The sequence below is a fragment of the Bemisia tabaci genome, chromosome 5 (genome assembly GCF_918797505.1).
Source record: "Bemisia tabaci chromosome 5, PGI_BMITA_v3".
NCBI classification, from domain to species: Eukaryota; Metazoa; Arthropoda; class Insecta; order Hemiptera; family Aleyrodidae; genus Bemisia; species Bemisia tabaci.
Genome location: NC_092797.1, coordinates 17802770 through 17815999, shown reverse-complemented (window position 1 = coordinate 17815999; position 13230 = coordinate 17802770). Strand labels below are relative to the sequence as shown.

General features: G+C 34.4%; 1 protein-coding gene across 1 annotated transcript; it reads right to left on the bottom strand.

The window, feature by feature from the left end:
• Positions 1-613: 613 nt before the first annotated feature.
• Rpp30 (ribonuclease P protein subunit Rpp30) lies at positions 614-13080 on the bottom strand. Its single transcript, XM_019058695.2, has 8 exons — positions 12752-13080; positions 11734-11894; positions 10254-10328; positions 8201-8269; positions 6474-6686; positions 5433-5500; positions 4686-4765; positions 614-842 (listed from the first exon to the last, which is right to left on the bottom strand). The coding sequence occupies exons 1-8, from the start codon at positions 12846-12848 to the stop codon at positions 712-714; spliced, it is 894 nt and encodes a 297-aa protein (XP_018914240.2). The 5' UTR covers positions 12849-13080; the 3' UTR covers positions 614-711.
• Positions 13081-13230: the final 150 nt, after the last annotated feature.

Sequence of the window (13230 nt, the reverse complement as noted above, 5' to 3'; positions counted from 1 at the left end):
TGAGATTTTACAAATGTATTTTCCCATTGAGAGATGCGCATAGATTGTTGATTAAATAGAATAATTTCAGGCAACGGAAAACGACAGATTGCATAGACTGTTGATTAAATAGAATAATTTCAGGCAACGGAAAACGACAGATTGGCACTCTTCAGTTCCCACCTCAACTCATCCTCAGCACTAAACCATCTTTTTCCTCCTGTTTTCTTTGTAAACAGGGCTAAGGAGTGAAAAAGGGGCCAATCATTATCTGTCACTTAGGACCATTTTCATGGTTTGCTCACAGTCCCATTGAATAAAGACTTCTCTAAAGGTCCCAAGCGCCAAAATCCAAGCCTCGAGAAAACAAGAAAAATTGTGCCTCTCCGCCTGCTTTAATCTTTTGAACCCAGTCTCAATAGGTACACATATTTCAAACTTGTACATATTTTAGACTCAAAAGATCGAGCGTATGCCAAAAGGCATGATTTTCAGTTTTTCTCAAAACTTAGAATTTGACGGTTGGGCCATTAAGAAAAGTATCAATTCAATTATGGAATGATACAGGGCATTCTTTAAAGGTAGTAATTTTTGCATTTCTACTGAATCGTTAGTTAATTCAAAGAGGAAACAATTATATTAATGTCTTTTTTATTAATGGAATTTTAAAGCAATAATAAGGATGAGAAAAAAATCACTTGATTTGAATTTTGGCACTTATGACTAGATTCTTCAATAGACTTCCATGGTTTCATCTTTCGGTCGTTTCTTTTTTGGTTCCAATTCATTTTCGTGGTCATTTTTCCGCTCCACCAAACTTGTAGCTTTGAATACAACTGGCACTTTCCCGTACCACCTTTCCTCTGGAGAAGTAAAACAGTATCAAAATGATAAGAAGTACATAAGAATAGTTGGATGAGCAAACAAGGAAAATAGAGGAAACAGCAAGGGCTTCATTAAAGTTAAATAATATTAAAAGTATGAATGCTCCAAAATTACATGAAAATATTGGCAAAATCGGTATAAAAGCTTTGAGAAGCATGAAGGTTTTAGATCAGGTGGGGCCTCTACAATGATTCTAGCTGAATAAACTTTTAATTAATAAATTACACCAAGGGAAGAGTGTAAGACGGATGCTGATATGAATTGCATGTTTTCAAGAAGTTAATGAAAATTCCGAGAAAAGCAAACAATTAGAATCCTGATTTTTAGAGCAACAAAACAGTTTTAGAGACAAGTCAGCACAATTTTAACTTTTAAGATTCCATTGTAAGCATGTTTGTTTCAGAGCATTTCATTCTCAAGAGCACCCAACAAGAAACATTTTAAGGTTGCTTTGGAATTAACTGACCTCACAGGACACTTCAATTTAGTCATAATTTTATAAAAATGATGTAAAATTGTCTTGATGAAAATATTTTTACGTATTTTGCCCAATTATAAAAGAAAATATCAAATAAAAAAGATTATTAAAAGCTAATTATTCTAAAGGAAGAAAAACTTCAAGGACCCAAAGAGCATGACTTTTCTTGAGTTTTTAACAACATGTTTCTTCAGTCGCGAAGAAAAAAAAATCCTTTTTGCCTTCACATTTTAAAAATCTCTACTTTGAGCCTTGACACTTTTTCTTGACCGAAGTCGGTCACCAGCTGCAGGCCGATTATGAACGATCGATTTCTGACAGAAATTATGATCGATTTGGGGATGCTATCGATTTAGAAAAGCATTGCGCTTACGGGCCGGTCAAATCGATAGGACACAGATCGATGCAAAAATGCAGAAATACGGCCCTAAATCGATCAGAATCCCGGAATCGATGGAAATCCAAATCGATGGGTCCGGACCCATCGATTTGGATTTCCATCGATTTCGTGAAAAACAGAGTTTTCCATCGATTTGGGTCACGCTTCACGGGATAGTTTTAAAGATGGCGAATCTCGTGCTAGTCATTGAGAACTACGAAGATGTTGTAAATGAAGAGATAGAGGAGCGAATACGAATTGAGGAGAGAAGAATATTGAGGATATTACCGTGATAAAATTTAAAATTCATAATTAAATTGCCGTGATAAAATTTAAAAATTTCTAAAATGGAGCATACAAAATATGTAAAATTGTGAATGAAGTTAAATAAGTTAAGAAATAATTTTAAAACAACATATACTTCCATCTAACGATATTACCGTGATAAAATTTAAAATTCATAATTAAATTGCCGTGATAAAATTTAAAAATTTCTAAAATGGAGCATAAAATATGTAAAATTGTGAATGAAGTTAAATAAGTTAATAAATAATTTTAAAACAACATATACTTCCATCTAACGATAAATTGTCTATGAGCCCCATAAGAACAGAGAAGATTTCTCCATGACAGCAGTTTGAACTTTGGCCTGCTCACTATCCAATAAAGAATTTTAAATTCTGATTTCAACTACTTACACTTAAGAATTAATTAATTTGCCACTTATTTTTTCGCAAGACTATGAAGGAAGTTTGCACAAATATTATAGGGGAAAGAAGAACCCGAAGAGTATAATATGAGAAGGATTTTAGCTTCATTGAGGCTGGCTCTACTGAAACAATGGGCTGTTGAGTAGAAAGCAACACAGAGATTTTTTATGATTTGCTTTTAAGAGGGGAAAAATATGATGGGAAATGTTCTTAATTTCAACCGCCTCAGCTCTAACATGTAAAAATACATACCCAGCAAGACTGCGGTATCTAGGGAAATGAATCTGAGAGAATAAGAACTTTACACAAAGAAACAGGAAAAGGCGCATGAAAATTTGTAACTGAAACACCGACTTAGATATTTTAATTGGGATGAAAGTGCAGGTATACAAAGAAAATTTTGCATGCAGCATAAAACTGAATGGAAGAGTAAAGATTATTTTGACACCACTATTAAGATTTAAAATATGAGATCTCTTGAAGACAAAATTGTTAAACCTAGCAAACAGTGCTGAAATGAGATGTATCATTTGAAAATTGAGTTCACTGTGCATGGATGGTTATGGAGATGTCCAAGGTTCAAAATAAAAATTGTATGAAACGTATAAAACTACAGCTAGATAGGTACTTACAGAAAATTGTGTTGCTCTTTGCGACATTCTAGTAGATTCAAGTGATGAAAAGGGAGTTGATGAAACTTGGTGGAATTAATGGCTGTTTACAATCAAGTTATAGTCTCCGCAAATCCTTAAAATGTACGATAGAACAAGCGGAAGCCATAATTCTGAGTGACACAGCTATTTAGAATTGGTGAAGTCCATGGTGACTTGTTGCTCTGGCTAGCAAGTGTTTTAAAACATTTTGAGTTGAACACATAACTGAGAACAACTGATGATAAACTGACCGCTTGCTGCTGTGAGATTGGACTAGTTGAGCTTGTTAAAAGCTGATTATCCTGGACTTTAGTAACTATCAGGACTCTCAGAGCCCCCTCATGATTGCACAGTTATTATTGCTTGATAAATCAATCCATAAATGGGCAGCATATCAAGATAAATAAACCTCTGGTTAGGCATGCAGTCATGTAGATATTTCTCTATAAGGCTCTCCTATGGGTTCATTGTCAATCATCACTCGGGCCCATCATGGAAACTCTTAGGGACAAAGATGAAAATCAATGACGATTCATTTAATCAGTAAGGAATGGTAAAACTTTCTTCTCAAATAGTTTATGGTATTTTAATACTACATGTGTTTTTGCACTGTTGGACCAATACGCTAGTACTGGTTAGCTACGCTAACCTAATCGCAACCAATGATCCGATGAATTACAGTTGTGATGTTATGCGCAACCAGAGGATTTTGGAAGTGAATTCCTTAAATGGAGAAGTGATATTATAAAATCTTTGACACATGGTACCTGAGGATGTGAGATATAATTACTAATGAAATCACAGATGATAAATGATTTGGAAGCTACCCGAAGAAGGTTATCATAAGCGGCAATGTCTATGATGATCACTCAGTATCCGGCACGAACTAGTTTTCGAAAATTAGAGCACGCACTTGCGAGGGATTACACTACAAATTACGGATGAAATATTAATGACTAAATGTGAATAAGGACCTCGTGTATCACCATTGAATAGCTTTGATCGGTATTCAGAGAGCGAACCAACATCACGTAGATCCGTCACACACACCACTTTGCGGTTTGCTAACCATTTCTCCAAATGATAGAATGTGATCCAAATTGACTGCCTTATAATGGAAGTATTGTAATGATCTAATTAGTTCGATAATATCTTCAAAAAGTAAAATAACTGACAAGAAAACACTCATTCACCAAGAGACTTAGAGAGAATGCAGAGATAAGCAGTACATAAACAAACCTTTCCGAATCAACCGTTCATCGCGCGCACTTTCAAATATTTTGAATATTACCGCGAATATTTAATTTGACGGACTACAAATCATCATTTGTATACTTTTCATTGTAATTCTTTCTTAATTTTCTTGATTCTTTTCTTATTTATTGGATCTGTTATCCAAAAAACGGCGCTTCCACTTGGAAGCCATTTTTTTTTTTTTGGAAATCGATCGGAAATCGATCGAAAATCGATAGGCCTTAAAATCTGTCAGAAACTCCTAAAATCGATCAGAATTCGATCGTTCATAATCGGCTTGCTGATTGCTAAGTCCTGAGAAGTTCTGAACCCCTAAAAATAAAAATCCACATAAAAATTGAGCATACCTGCTTTCAAAAAAAGAGACCTGCAAGTGGTAGAAATGGCTGCTTTGGCTGGTCCTTCATAAAATCCGAAAAGTACACCTCTGTGCTGAGAGTTAAGGAAAGTTTAAAGTTACGATTGACATCTACACTGCACTGTAGCTTTGAAATGTAACAACACTAAAAAAAAAATTTCAAATAAATATAAATAAATACTTAATCATTTCATTATGCTCCTCTGCTTAAAGACAATTACAAAAAAAGATGAGACCTAAAATTTACATTACTCAGTAGCTGGTTACTTTGTTACAGTATTTTTGTACTACTGTGCAGTTAAACAAAAATCAATCCTAAATTCGGCTGATTTGTGGTCATCTCGCAACTTTCGTGATTTTGACTGTGAATCAATAGTAAACGGAATCAATTGAGTTTATTCCTGCTTACCTCAACGAATCTACTTTTAGAGATTGATATTTTGATTTTCAATAACCTCAGGGAATGAATTTAAAAATATTTTTAGGAGTTCAAAGTTACTGAGTTTTGGATTTTTTGGCCAGAGCAAATAATAAATGTAAGTCAAGTAATTCAAAAGTCAATGGGTTAAGTGTGTTGTAGAAAATTTTGATCTTTCAACACAGCTTAGAAAAAATGCAGGAAAATGTTAGATTAAAGCAAGATTTCAAAGGCCGTCATCACAAAACAGGTTATTCATGGACAGTAGAAAAAAACGGAAGAAAAATAAATCGAAACACAAGGCTCTAAAAAGGATACAAGTTTATAACATCGTACGGGCCTCTGATATGTGACAGAGATTCAGCTCCACTCGTGAATATTATATTCTGCAACAAAAATAAATAAATAGAAAAATAGAAAAAACTAGAAACTTTGCCGATGAGCAAAAAATGAATTTCAAAAAGAATAAACTTTTCAGGTAACTTCCAATGCTCATGTCTCTCAAAACTGTTAAGAATGAACCATTCACAGAACATCGAGAGTAGACCACTGAACAGAGAACAGGGTAAAAATTAAGGAAATGCAAGATATGATGCCTTATCATAATTCCACGCAGAGTGCATTAAATAAGTTGGAAAAGTTCAAAATCAACTGATAAATAAGATAATTGTGTTCATATGGAAGTGTTCAATAGAATCGGTAAATTCAAACTACCGAATCGCAAAAAATCTAACGGCATCCTTGGGTCGAATGGGGTCAAATTTTTGCAAGGTTGCTGCATGATTTTTCTTGGATAGAATTCCGTGAAAAAACCAAAAATTTCATTATAAAGTTTAAAAATTCATTTCTGGGAGGAGAAAAAGTTGATAAAAATCGGACCTATCAAAAACCAACAGTCGAGTTGATGTAGCAAGGCATTGCCTGAAGTTGAGCTCAGCCAATTAGTAAACGTCCCCCCCCTCCCCCATCACCTGAGTATATCATCTGAGGCCGCCATAAGATCAGTGGAATTACATTAGGCGCATACAAAGATTTGAGGAAACATTACAATTAAATTTTCAATGGGCCTGTTGCAAACTTCAGCTGGAGCAAAAAGATGAGTTGTTTCTTGTCGAAAAAGGCTCAAACATAACGATGAGCACATTAAGAAAGTCTGAAATACACTCTTAACCTCACAATCTTCAAAAGGAATATGCATTTTTCTAAGCTTCCCACTGCAGAAACGAAACAACGGCACAGTTGAACGATTCGCAAGAGGAGTCATTACATAGAACCCTTGCCAATTTTCACTGTCAATTATTTTAAAACACAAAAAGTAACAGTACAGAAACAAGAATTAGATACAGTAAATTTCCATACCTTGGAAAACTGAAACCTATGCAGTGAATGTGAAAAATTTAAGGTGTTCTTTAAATAATCGATGTCATTTACAGCAGGCGAATATTTAACCTCTACATACAAGTTTTTCTCCGTAATTTTGTTCCGTAATTTATTAGAAATAATATTTGACAAACTCCGAGACTCTGTGCTAATTTCTATTATGTCCAAATCCATGGGTAAACTTGAAATGGCCTGAAAAAAGGAAGTAGATTAACAATGGTTGAATAAAAGTTTCTGTAGTTGCAAAAGGGTGAACTACTAGTCAGGGTAAAAAATTAAGTACCACAGTCCACAGCGCTTGTGGAGCACATTTTGCAATAAGGAACCACTATTTCTGACTCATTTTAGAGAATATACATGCTATTGGTTTCCCTATGCGGAAAGGTGCTTTTAGGAAAGAGCCAGAGATAGTGGTTCCTGATTGCTAAATGTAATCCATGTTCTCTTATCAAAAGTTCACACATAAGAGAGATAGGTATTAGCGTTTTTCTTCGTTATGAATTAAGACATCTTGCTCACTTTCTGAACCAAAGTCTCCTAGAGCCAAATACACTAAAATGACTTATTATTTTGTTTTAGAATAGAATGAAAATTTCCTCTTGATTAATTTTTCTTGGAAAGCTTTCATAAGTTCCATAGATTAAGGGTAGAGAAGATCTTGTTAAATCAAACACTGATTTTTTCCTGGAAAACATTGTTTTCAGACACAGATTTGACCTTCATTGATTTTGGTTTGATTAGGAGCAGAAAATCTAAATTAACAGAATCTAATGTAAACTATAAATGCTGATAAATTACTTGAGAGGTTCATTTTGGAAATTTTCAATATGTACTGCCTGAAGTTTTTGTATTACGATTTCATGTCCTAAGGAAGTTAAATGTTTCCTCTATCTAGTGGACCATTAAAAGGCTTTAATTGGAATTAAAATTGTACTTGAGTTCTTAAGCTAATGATAGAACGAAACAAAAAATCACGGAAAACAATTAAGAACAAAGCTGTAATAAAAAATCTGTTAGCCCTAAGAACAAAGATCATTGATAAAATTGGTAAGGGTTAAAAAAAAAAGGAATAATGAACCCGTTTGTATTGTAAACAACACAGGTTATACAAAGACCGAAAGCTGCTCATCCTTAATACATTATGTTGATATGCTTGTTTCGGGAGCAATTATTAGCAATTCACGAAACATTCAATTGTTTTTTCTTCCTTAAATTGACTAAATAGCATTAAAAAGGGAGCAAAAGGAAAGGCATGAAAATAGCACCTTAGTAAGAATAGACAGGCATCTGACAGTACTGCCTCAACATAGCCTGCTCACATTTTAGTTGGGAATTTTCATCTTAACTGGCCTATCTACTGGACTGCCATGGAGTGTGATTAACTGGATCAGACATCGTTTTTAAAGTCAGCCCTCTTCCATGACCACTTTTAAGTGAAATTAATTGAAAGGAAAAAAAAAGGAATCGCAAAACTGATTAACTCAAACGCATGAAATAATTGTCTGTGCATTTGGGTTTATTCTTTTTCAATTCACTTTTTTCCCTTATCCATCCAGCTTGTGGTTCGATGTTTTGATTCTTATTTCAGTTACTGTTTTGTTTTCGTTTCTTTCAATTCTTCAAGTTACATATAATCCACTGTGTCTAAAGATTTGAGTCAGATTCTCCATTCAACATAAATAGCAATTAAAAAGAAAAAAGGTTACCTCAAAACACTCTGCATTCATTGGACAGATGGCTAAGAAATGGTAATCTCTGAGGTTGCCATTTTTATTCTGTAATATTTTAAGAAAAACACCCAAAGATTAGTAAAAATTTATAAAATGTGAGTATCTGGCAACTAATTACTTAAATAGTCAAGCATTTGGAGATAAAAATTACAATGTTAAATTATTGACCACTCATGGAACCTATTAGAAAAAAACCATAGAATATTTTCTGACGAAGAACTTGTATTTTGCAGAGAAGAAATACACTTTGAAAAAACTGAATGATTGAAATCGGGAAATATTTTAAACAATTTTTTGAAAAGTGCACATAGTTTTTTATTGGTTCATTCCAGTAAATTTTTAGTTTTGTATGTTGCATATTTTACATGTTTACTCGTAACTTTCTCTTTCACAGAGCCACTCAGACAAACAGTCACAAACAGTCCTTCTGTCCCGGTTATTCACCGCAGTTTAAGTGGCTCTAAAATTTTTGAGGCACTGAAGTAATTAGTTAATCTGTCTTAAGGTCTCATAGATGAGCACAATTTTAACGTTTTACCCAAGTTTAGGGGCCTCTCTCACAGTTTCAAAAGCCTCTCCGGTACAACTCTTGTATGTAACTTTTGTTACTCAGGAAATCAAAACTTTACGGTATTTTTGCACTACAATTGGAGTTATTCACAATGTTTGAAATTTACATCGAGTAAGCTCAATACTGCATCTCTAGTGCCTCCAACTTTGAGAATTTTCCAAGGGAATCATTGCTGAACTTCCCTTTTTCAGCTGGGGATCCTTTTTCCCATTCCTGGGAGCCCGTCCCTGTAAGTCCCAGGGCCAATAATGTGTTTGGGCAGCCCTGGTCTTTCAAAATAATGAAACAGATTCATAGGAATCAATAAAGTGTTGATGCATTTTCTTGTTTTGTTAACTAATATCTTTCAGAAATTTTAAATTAATTCAAAAGAAAGGGTTTCTAACTTGGTATGTACCTGCAAAGATTATTTCACCCAACTTTTTTGGTAGTCATTGCTAGTAGAGAATTTTTATCTTTAAGAAAGCTTCCAGCCTGACATATTATATTTTGAATAGCAGCTCAAGTTCAAAGTGGGATAACACACACACCAAGATCATCGCGGGTATTTTTTTTTTTTTTTTTTTAACAAGTTTGTTTTTTTCTAAAATTTAGCGCATGAAACTTCCCTACCAACTCTTCTAACAAATCTACTTAGGAACTTGTAAAGTGATCAAGATACGTTATTTAGTCATCGTCTGATTCATGATGTAGCCTGAGGACAATGCAAAATGAGTAAATGGGTCAATTGCACTGGTCACAGAATCGTGTTGTAATGCTAGATTCTTGAATAATATAAAATAATACTAAGATCTGTCCAAACCGCAACTTTCTACGTTGGAATTCTTTTTTTCTTTCTTTTTTACTACTTCAAATAGCCCATAAGGGCTAATGCTTGCATTTTAGTCCCGTCTCCTCTCCGTCCCTACAATCAGTCCCAGGCAACCATTGTTTGAGACCATCAAACTCAGGTCGCCTGGCCGGGAATCGAACCCGGGACCTTCCGGTCATAGAGCTTGCACTTCAACCACTACACTATAGGAGGTCGACTTAAAAAACATTGGTAAATTGTTTCTAAAGATGCCACAAGAATTTCTTTTTTGGCAAACTTAATGGACTAATGTAAGAAAGAAGAAAAAAATTACTAAAACCATAAATGGTTTTCATACAGTCTATTTTCAAACCATCAAAACTCCATAATTTTTTGTTAACGTGAACTGATTTTGTTCTCAATAGATTGATAGCTTCTTTTGTCTCCTTTCAAAAAAGACTAAGATTAGCTTGATAGGTAGCTCTGTTATGGAGTTAGGTCCAGGTCTTCTAGGGATGTCCTTTATATTGATGATATAAGACCAATTGAAAACTGAAGTTCTCGCCAACACTGATCGAAGGTAGCCTAGAACTTCAATTCTGATTAGAGGCACATAAACGAAAGTATTTATTCTATTATTGGAACTATAAATATGAAAAAGACCTTACTAATTTGTCTAGAATTGAGATTTCGGCCACATGGAATGTTACACGGTTGTAGACTTGGAGTTTTCCTTGTAAATGCTGAAAAAAAGAAAAATCATAGCCTGAACATGAAAGATAAAAGAAAATTTTCATTGGGTAAACTTATTGGAAGAATATACAATGCTGTTTTACATTTGCTTATGAGCAAGTTGGAAAGTCCTCAGAATACTTCTGAAGCTATAAATTTATAAATCTGATGAAATAAAATCTGACACACACAAATTCCAATCATTTGTGACAACTAGAGCATAGCAAAGGAGACTTGAAGTAGGATGTCCTTAAACCAAAAAAACAAACAGAAAAAACACATTCATGAAATACATGATGCTGACAGTGTCTGAGCTCTGAGCCTGCATTAAACGAGGGAGAGGGGGAGAGTCAACGGCTGCATTTTGTAAAGCTTGACGCAGTATTTAATTTCTATTATAAAAGATAATTTCTTTTTATTGTTTGTTTTCCTTTTTTATTTTATTTCATTTTAATGTTTGTCAACTTTCTCTCTTGTTTCATGATTCTTTTTTTAACTTTGAATTTATAATTAAAAAATGTTCTTACAGAGGTAATTTGCCTAGTTCCCTTCCTTTATTTCCGCCTCTTTTCATTATTTTCATGGATAAAAAAAAGAAAAATTGAGGTTCATGAATGATTTTCTTACTTTGGGGGAGTGGAGGGGATTAAATGGCGTACTTCAAATAATTTTGAAGGGGAAGGGGATGACCTGCATTGTGGATGTAACTGAGAGGGGTAATAATGAGCAATACATGTTTTATGAACGACGCGTAATCAAATTTTAATGCTTACCGATATTGATTCCACATTGTACCAGTTACCAAAAGAAAAATTCCCCAACTTTCAGAGACAGAATTTAGAGCAATTTGTGAATTACAGTCGCCTCTTGTAATAGTATTTCTGTGCAAGATTAATTAGGTGATTGAACGTTATGATCAAAAGCACATTAATTTAAATTAGGTAACGTTTAGAATTTTTTGGCTACTTCATTAAAGTTACGAGACTTTCAAAATATTGATACACCATTAATGCTTTCGCAAGGTATTAAAGACTAAAATACATTAAAAATTATAAACTAAAATCAGAATCCTGATGAACTCTGGCGATAATTAAGAAATCAGTCACTTTAATGGATCCAATTCGGGATGTCATACAGTGGATTTTAAGTTCATTTGAAATATTTCCATGAGTTATTCTAGCTTTGATTATACATAATTTTTTGATACTTACAATTTTGTGACACAGATTTATAAAGGCACTTTCATGATTAAAAAAAATCAGTGTTTCCATGTTCTTATATTGCCTAATCTTTGCGCTCATGGCAATCGTGCAAAATATTATGGTGAGTAAAATAATGCCCCTATTGATCAGCTTTTCGATGAGCAAAATCACAGAAAAGAGATGACCTGAAGAATATGAATATGCAAGATTATACCTCAGGTAAATTGATTCTTTCAGGAGGCGGTACAGGGTCTACTTCTTTCGGGAAGTTTTCAGGAACGTCGGTTTCCATCAGCTTCCGTTTTTTCTTTGTCTTGAAAAACATATCAGCAGTCAAGTGGACACTTCGGTTGAATGCAATTGTGCGATATCCAACTAGAATGAAGATAAATCAGCATATTTAGGCTTAAGAATATACAAGGTTTATACAAATAGTTGCTACTGTTTTTCTTTATTTTAACCCTATTACATCTGCTTGATCCTGAATGAGCTATCCACAGTTATGGGTGAGTACACTTAATTTGCTTTGGCCCTTTCTCAGTGCTGGCCTCCTTGACAACTTCCTGAAACTTCATCATTATTGTCATTTTAAGGTTAGATTCTCATTTTTTTTCATACTTTACAGAAACATTGAAGCGCTCCCCTACAGTGTTGGTAAAAAACTAAAATCATTTGCTTGCATATTTTACACTGTAAAATGCCGCAAAGTTGCTCACTTTTTTTGGCCAACATATTCAATCTAGTAGTTGTTGTTTGTTAGCCCTTGATACCCTAAGCAGGTAGCCTTCTGTCCGCGATACGGTTCTTGATTTCTTTATACTATGAGCATGCTGTCACCACTTGCTTGGAGGAAGTAGACCATTGTGATTCTGTCCTTTAGAAATTTTTCTTCTACCTATCCACACTTTTCCCTCACTGATTCAAGTACCTTGAATGCAGATATTCAGTTTTTAAAAACAAAAATTAATGTAGGGTTGCAAATTGACTGACACAGCAATCAAGGCGCTTGCTTTGTAGTTTCAACATTGATACAGCTTTAGATGGTGAGGTTTACCTATGGCCGGTTACAGAAGCTCCGAAGTGAAGCTGATAATTAAACGTCTACATATTACACACCAGTTTGTGGATCATCCGATGATAAATATCAACTGACCGTAAGGTTCGACTGATGAAAATACAGTTGAAACATTCAAATTTACAGTCAATAAAAAGTAATCCGAGATGAAACTTACAGTCATACAACCTTTCACACACTTTGGAAAGTGACACTGACTTTCCTTCGATGAGACTTAGTGGAATGTTCAAATCATAAAATCCTGATGTTCGCATTGTGATTTGCGGACAATGTTTCAGAGGTTGAATTAATGTAAGAGCTGCTGAAGGAGGCACTTGAGTTTGCAGAAACTATGGACCAGATTTTGAATTAAGTCAGTATTACTGTTCGCGTTCTGGAAGCAGAAATATTGAGATTGAGATTATGAGATTGAGGTAGGACACGGAGAACGTGGTGGTATGGTCTATGGTGGCCAGTGGCCATGTGTAAACAAACAATGATTGACAGCACACAGCAAGAAGAAGAAGATAAGAGAGAGGGTTGATAAATTTTTGGTTACGTCACCTTTTTCTTTCCACTTCTGATGACGTCAAAAGGAGCTTGACTTGTGATTGGCCATCGTTTTACTGATAAGAAGAATGGAGTAATGGCCTGTAA

Excerpts from the sequence above, each read along its gene's own strand:
- Rpp30 (XM_019058695.2), bottom strand. The coding sequence starts at position 12,848 with ATGCGAACATCAGGATTTTATGATTTGAACATTCCACTAAGTCTCATC. Across the intron at positions 10,329-11,733 it reads AAAGAATCAATTTACCTGAG|CATTTACAAGGAAAACTCCA; the intron begins GTATAATCTTGC and ends TCTTTTTTTCAG. Across the intron at positions 4,766-5,432 it reads CCGTACGATGTTATAAACTT|AGGTGTACTTTTCGGATTTT; the intron begins GTATCCTTTTTA and ends CTCTCAGCACAG.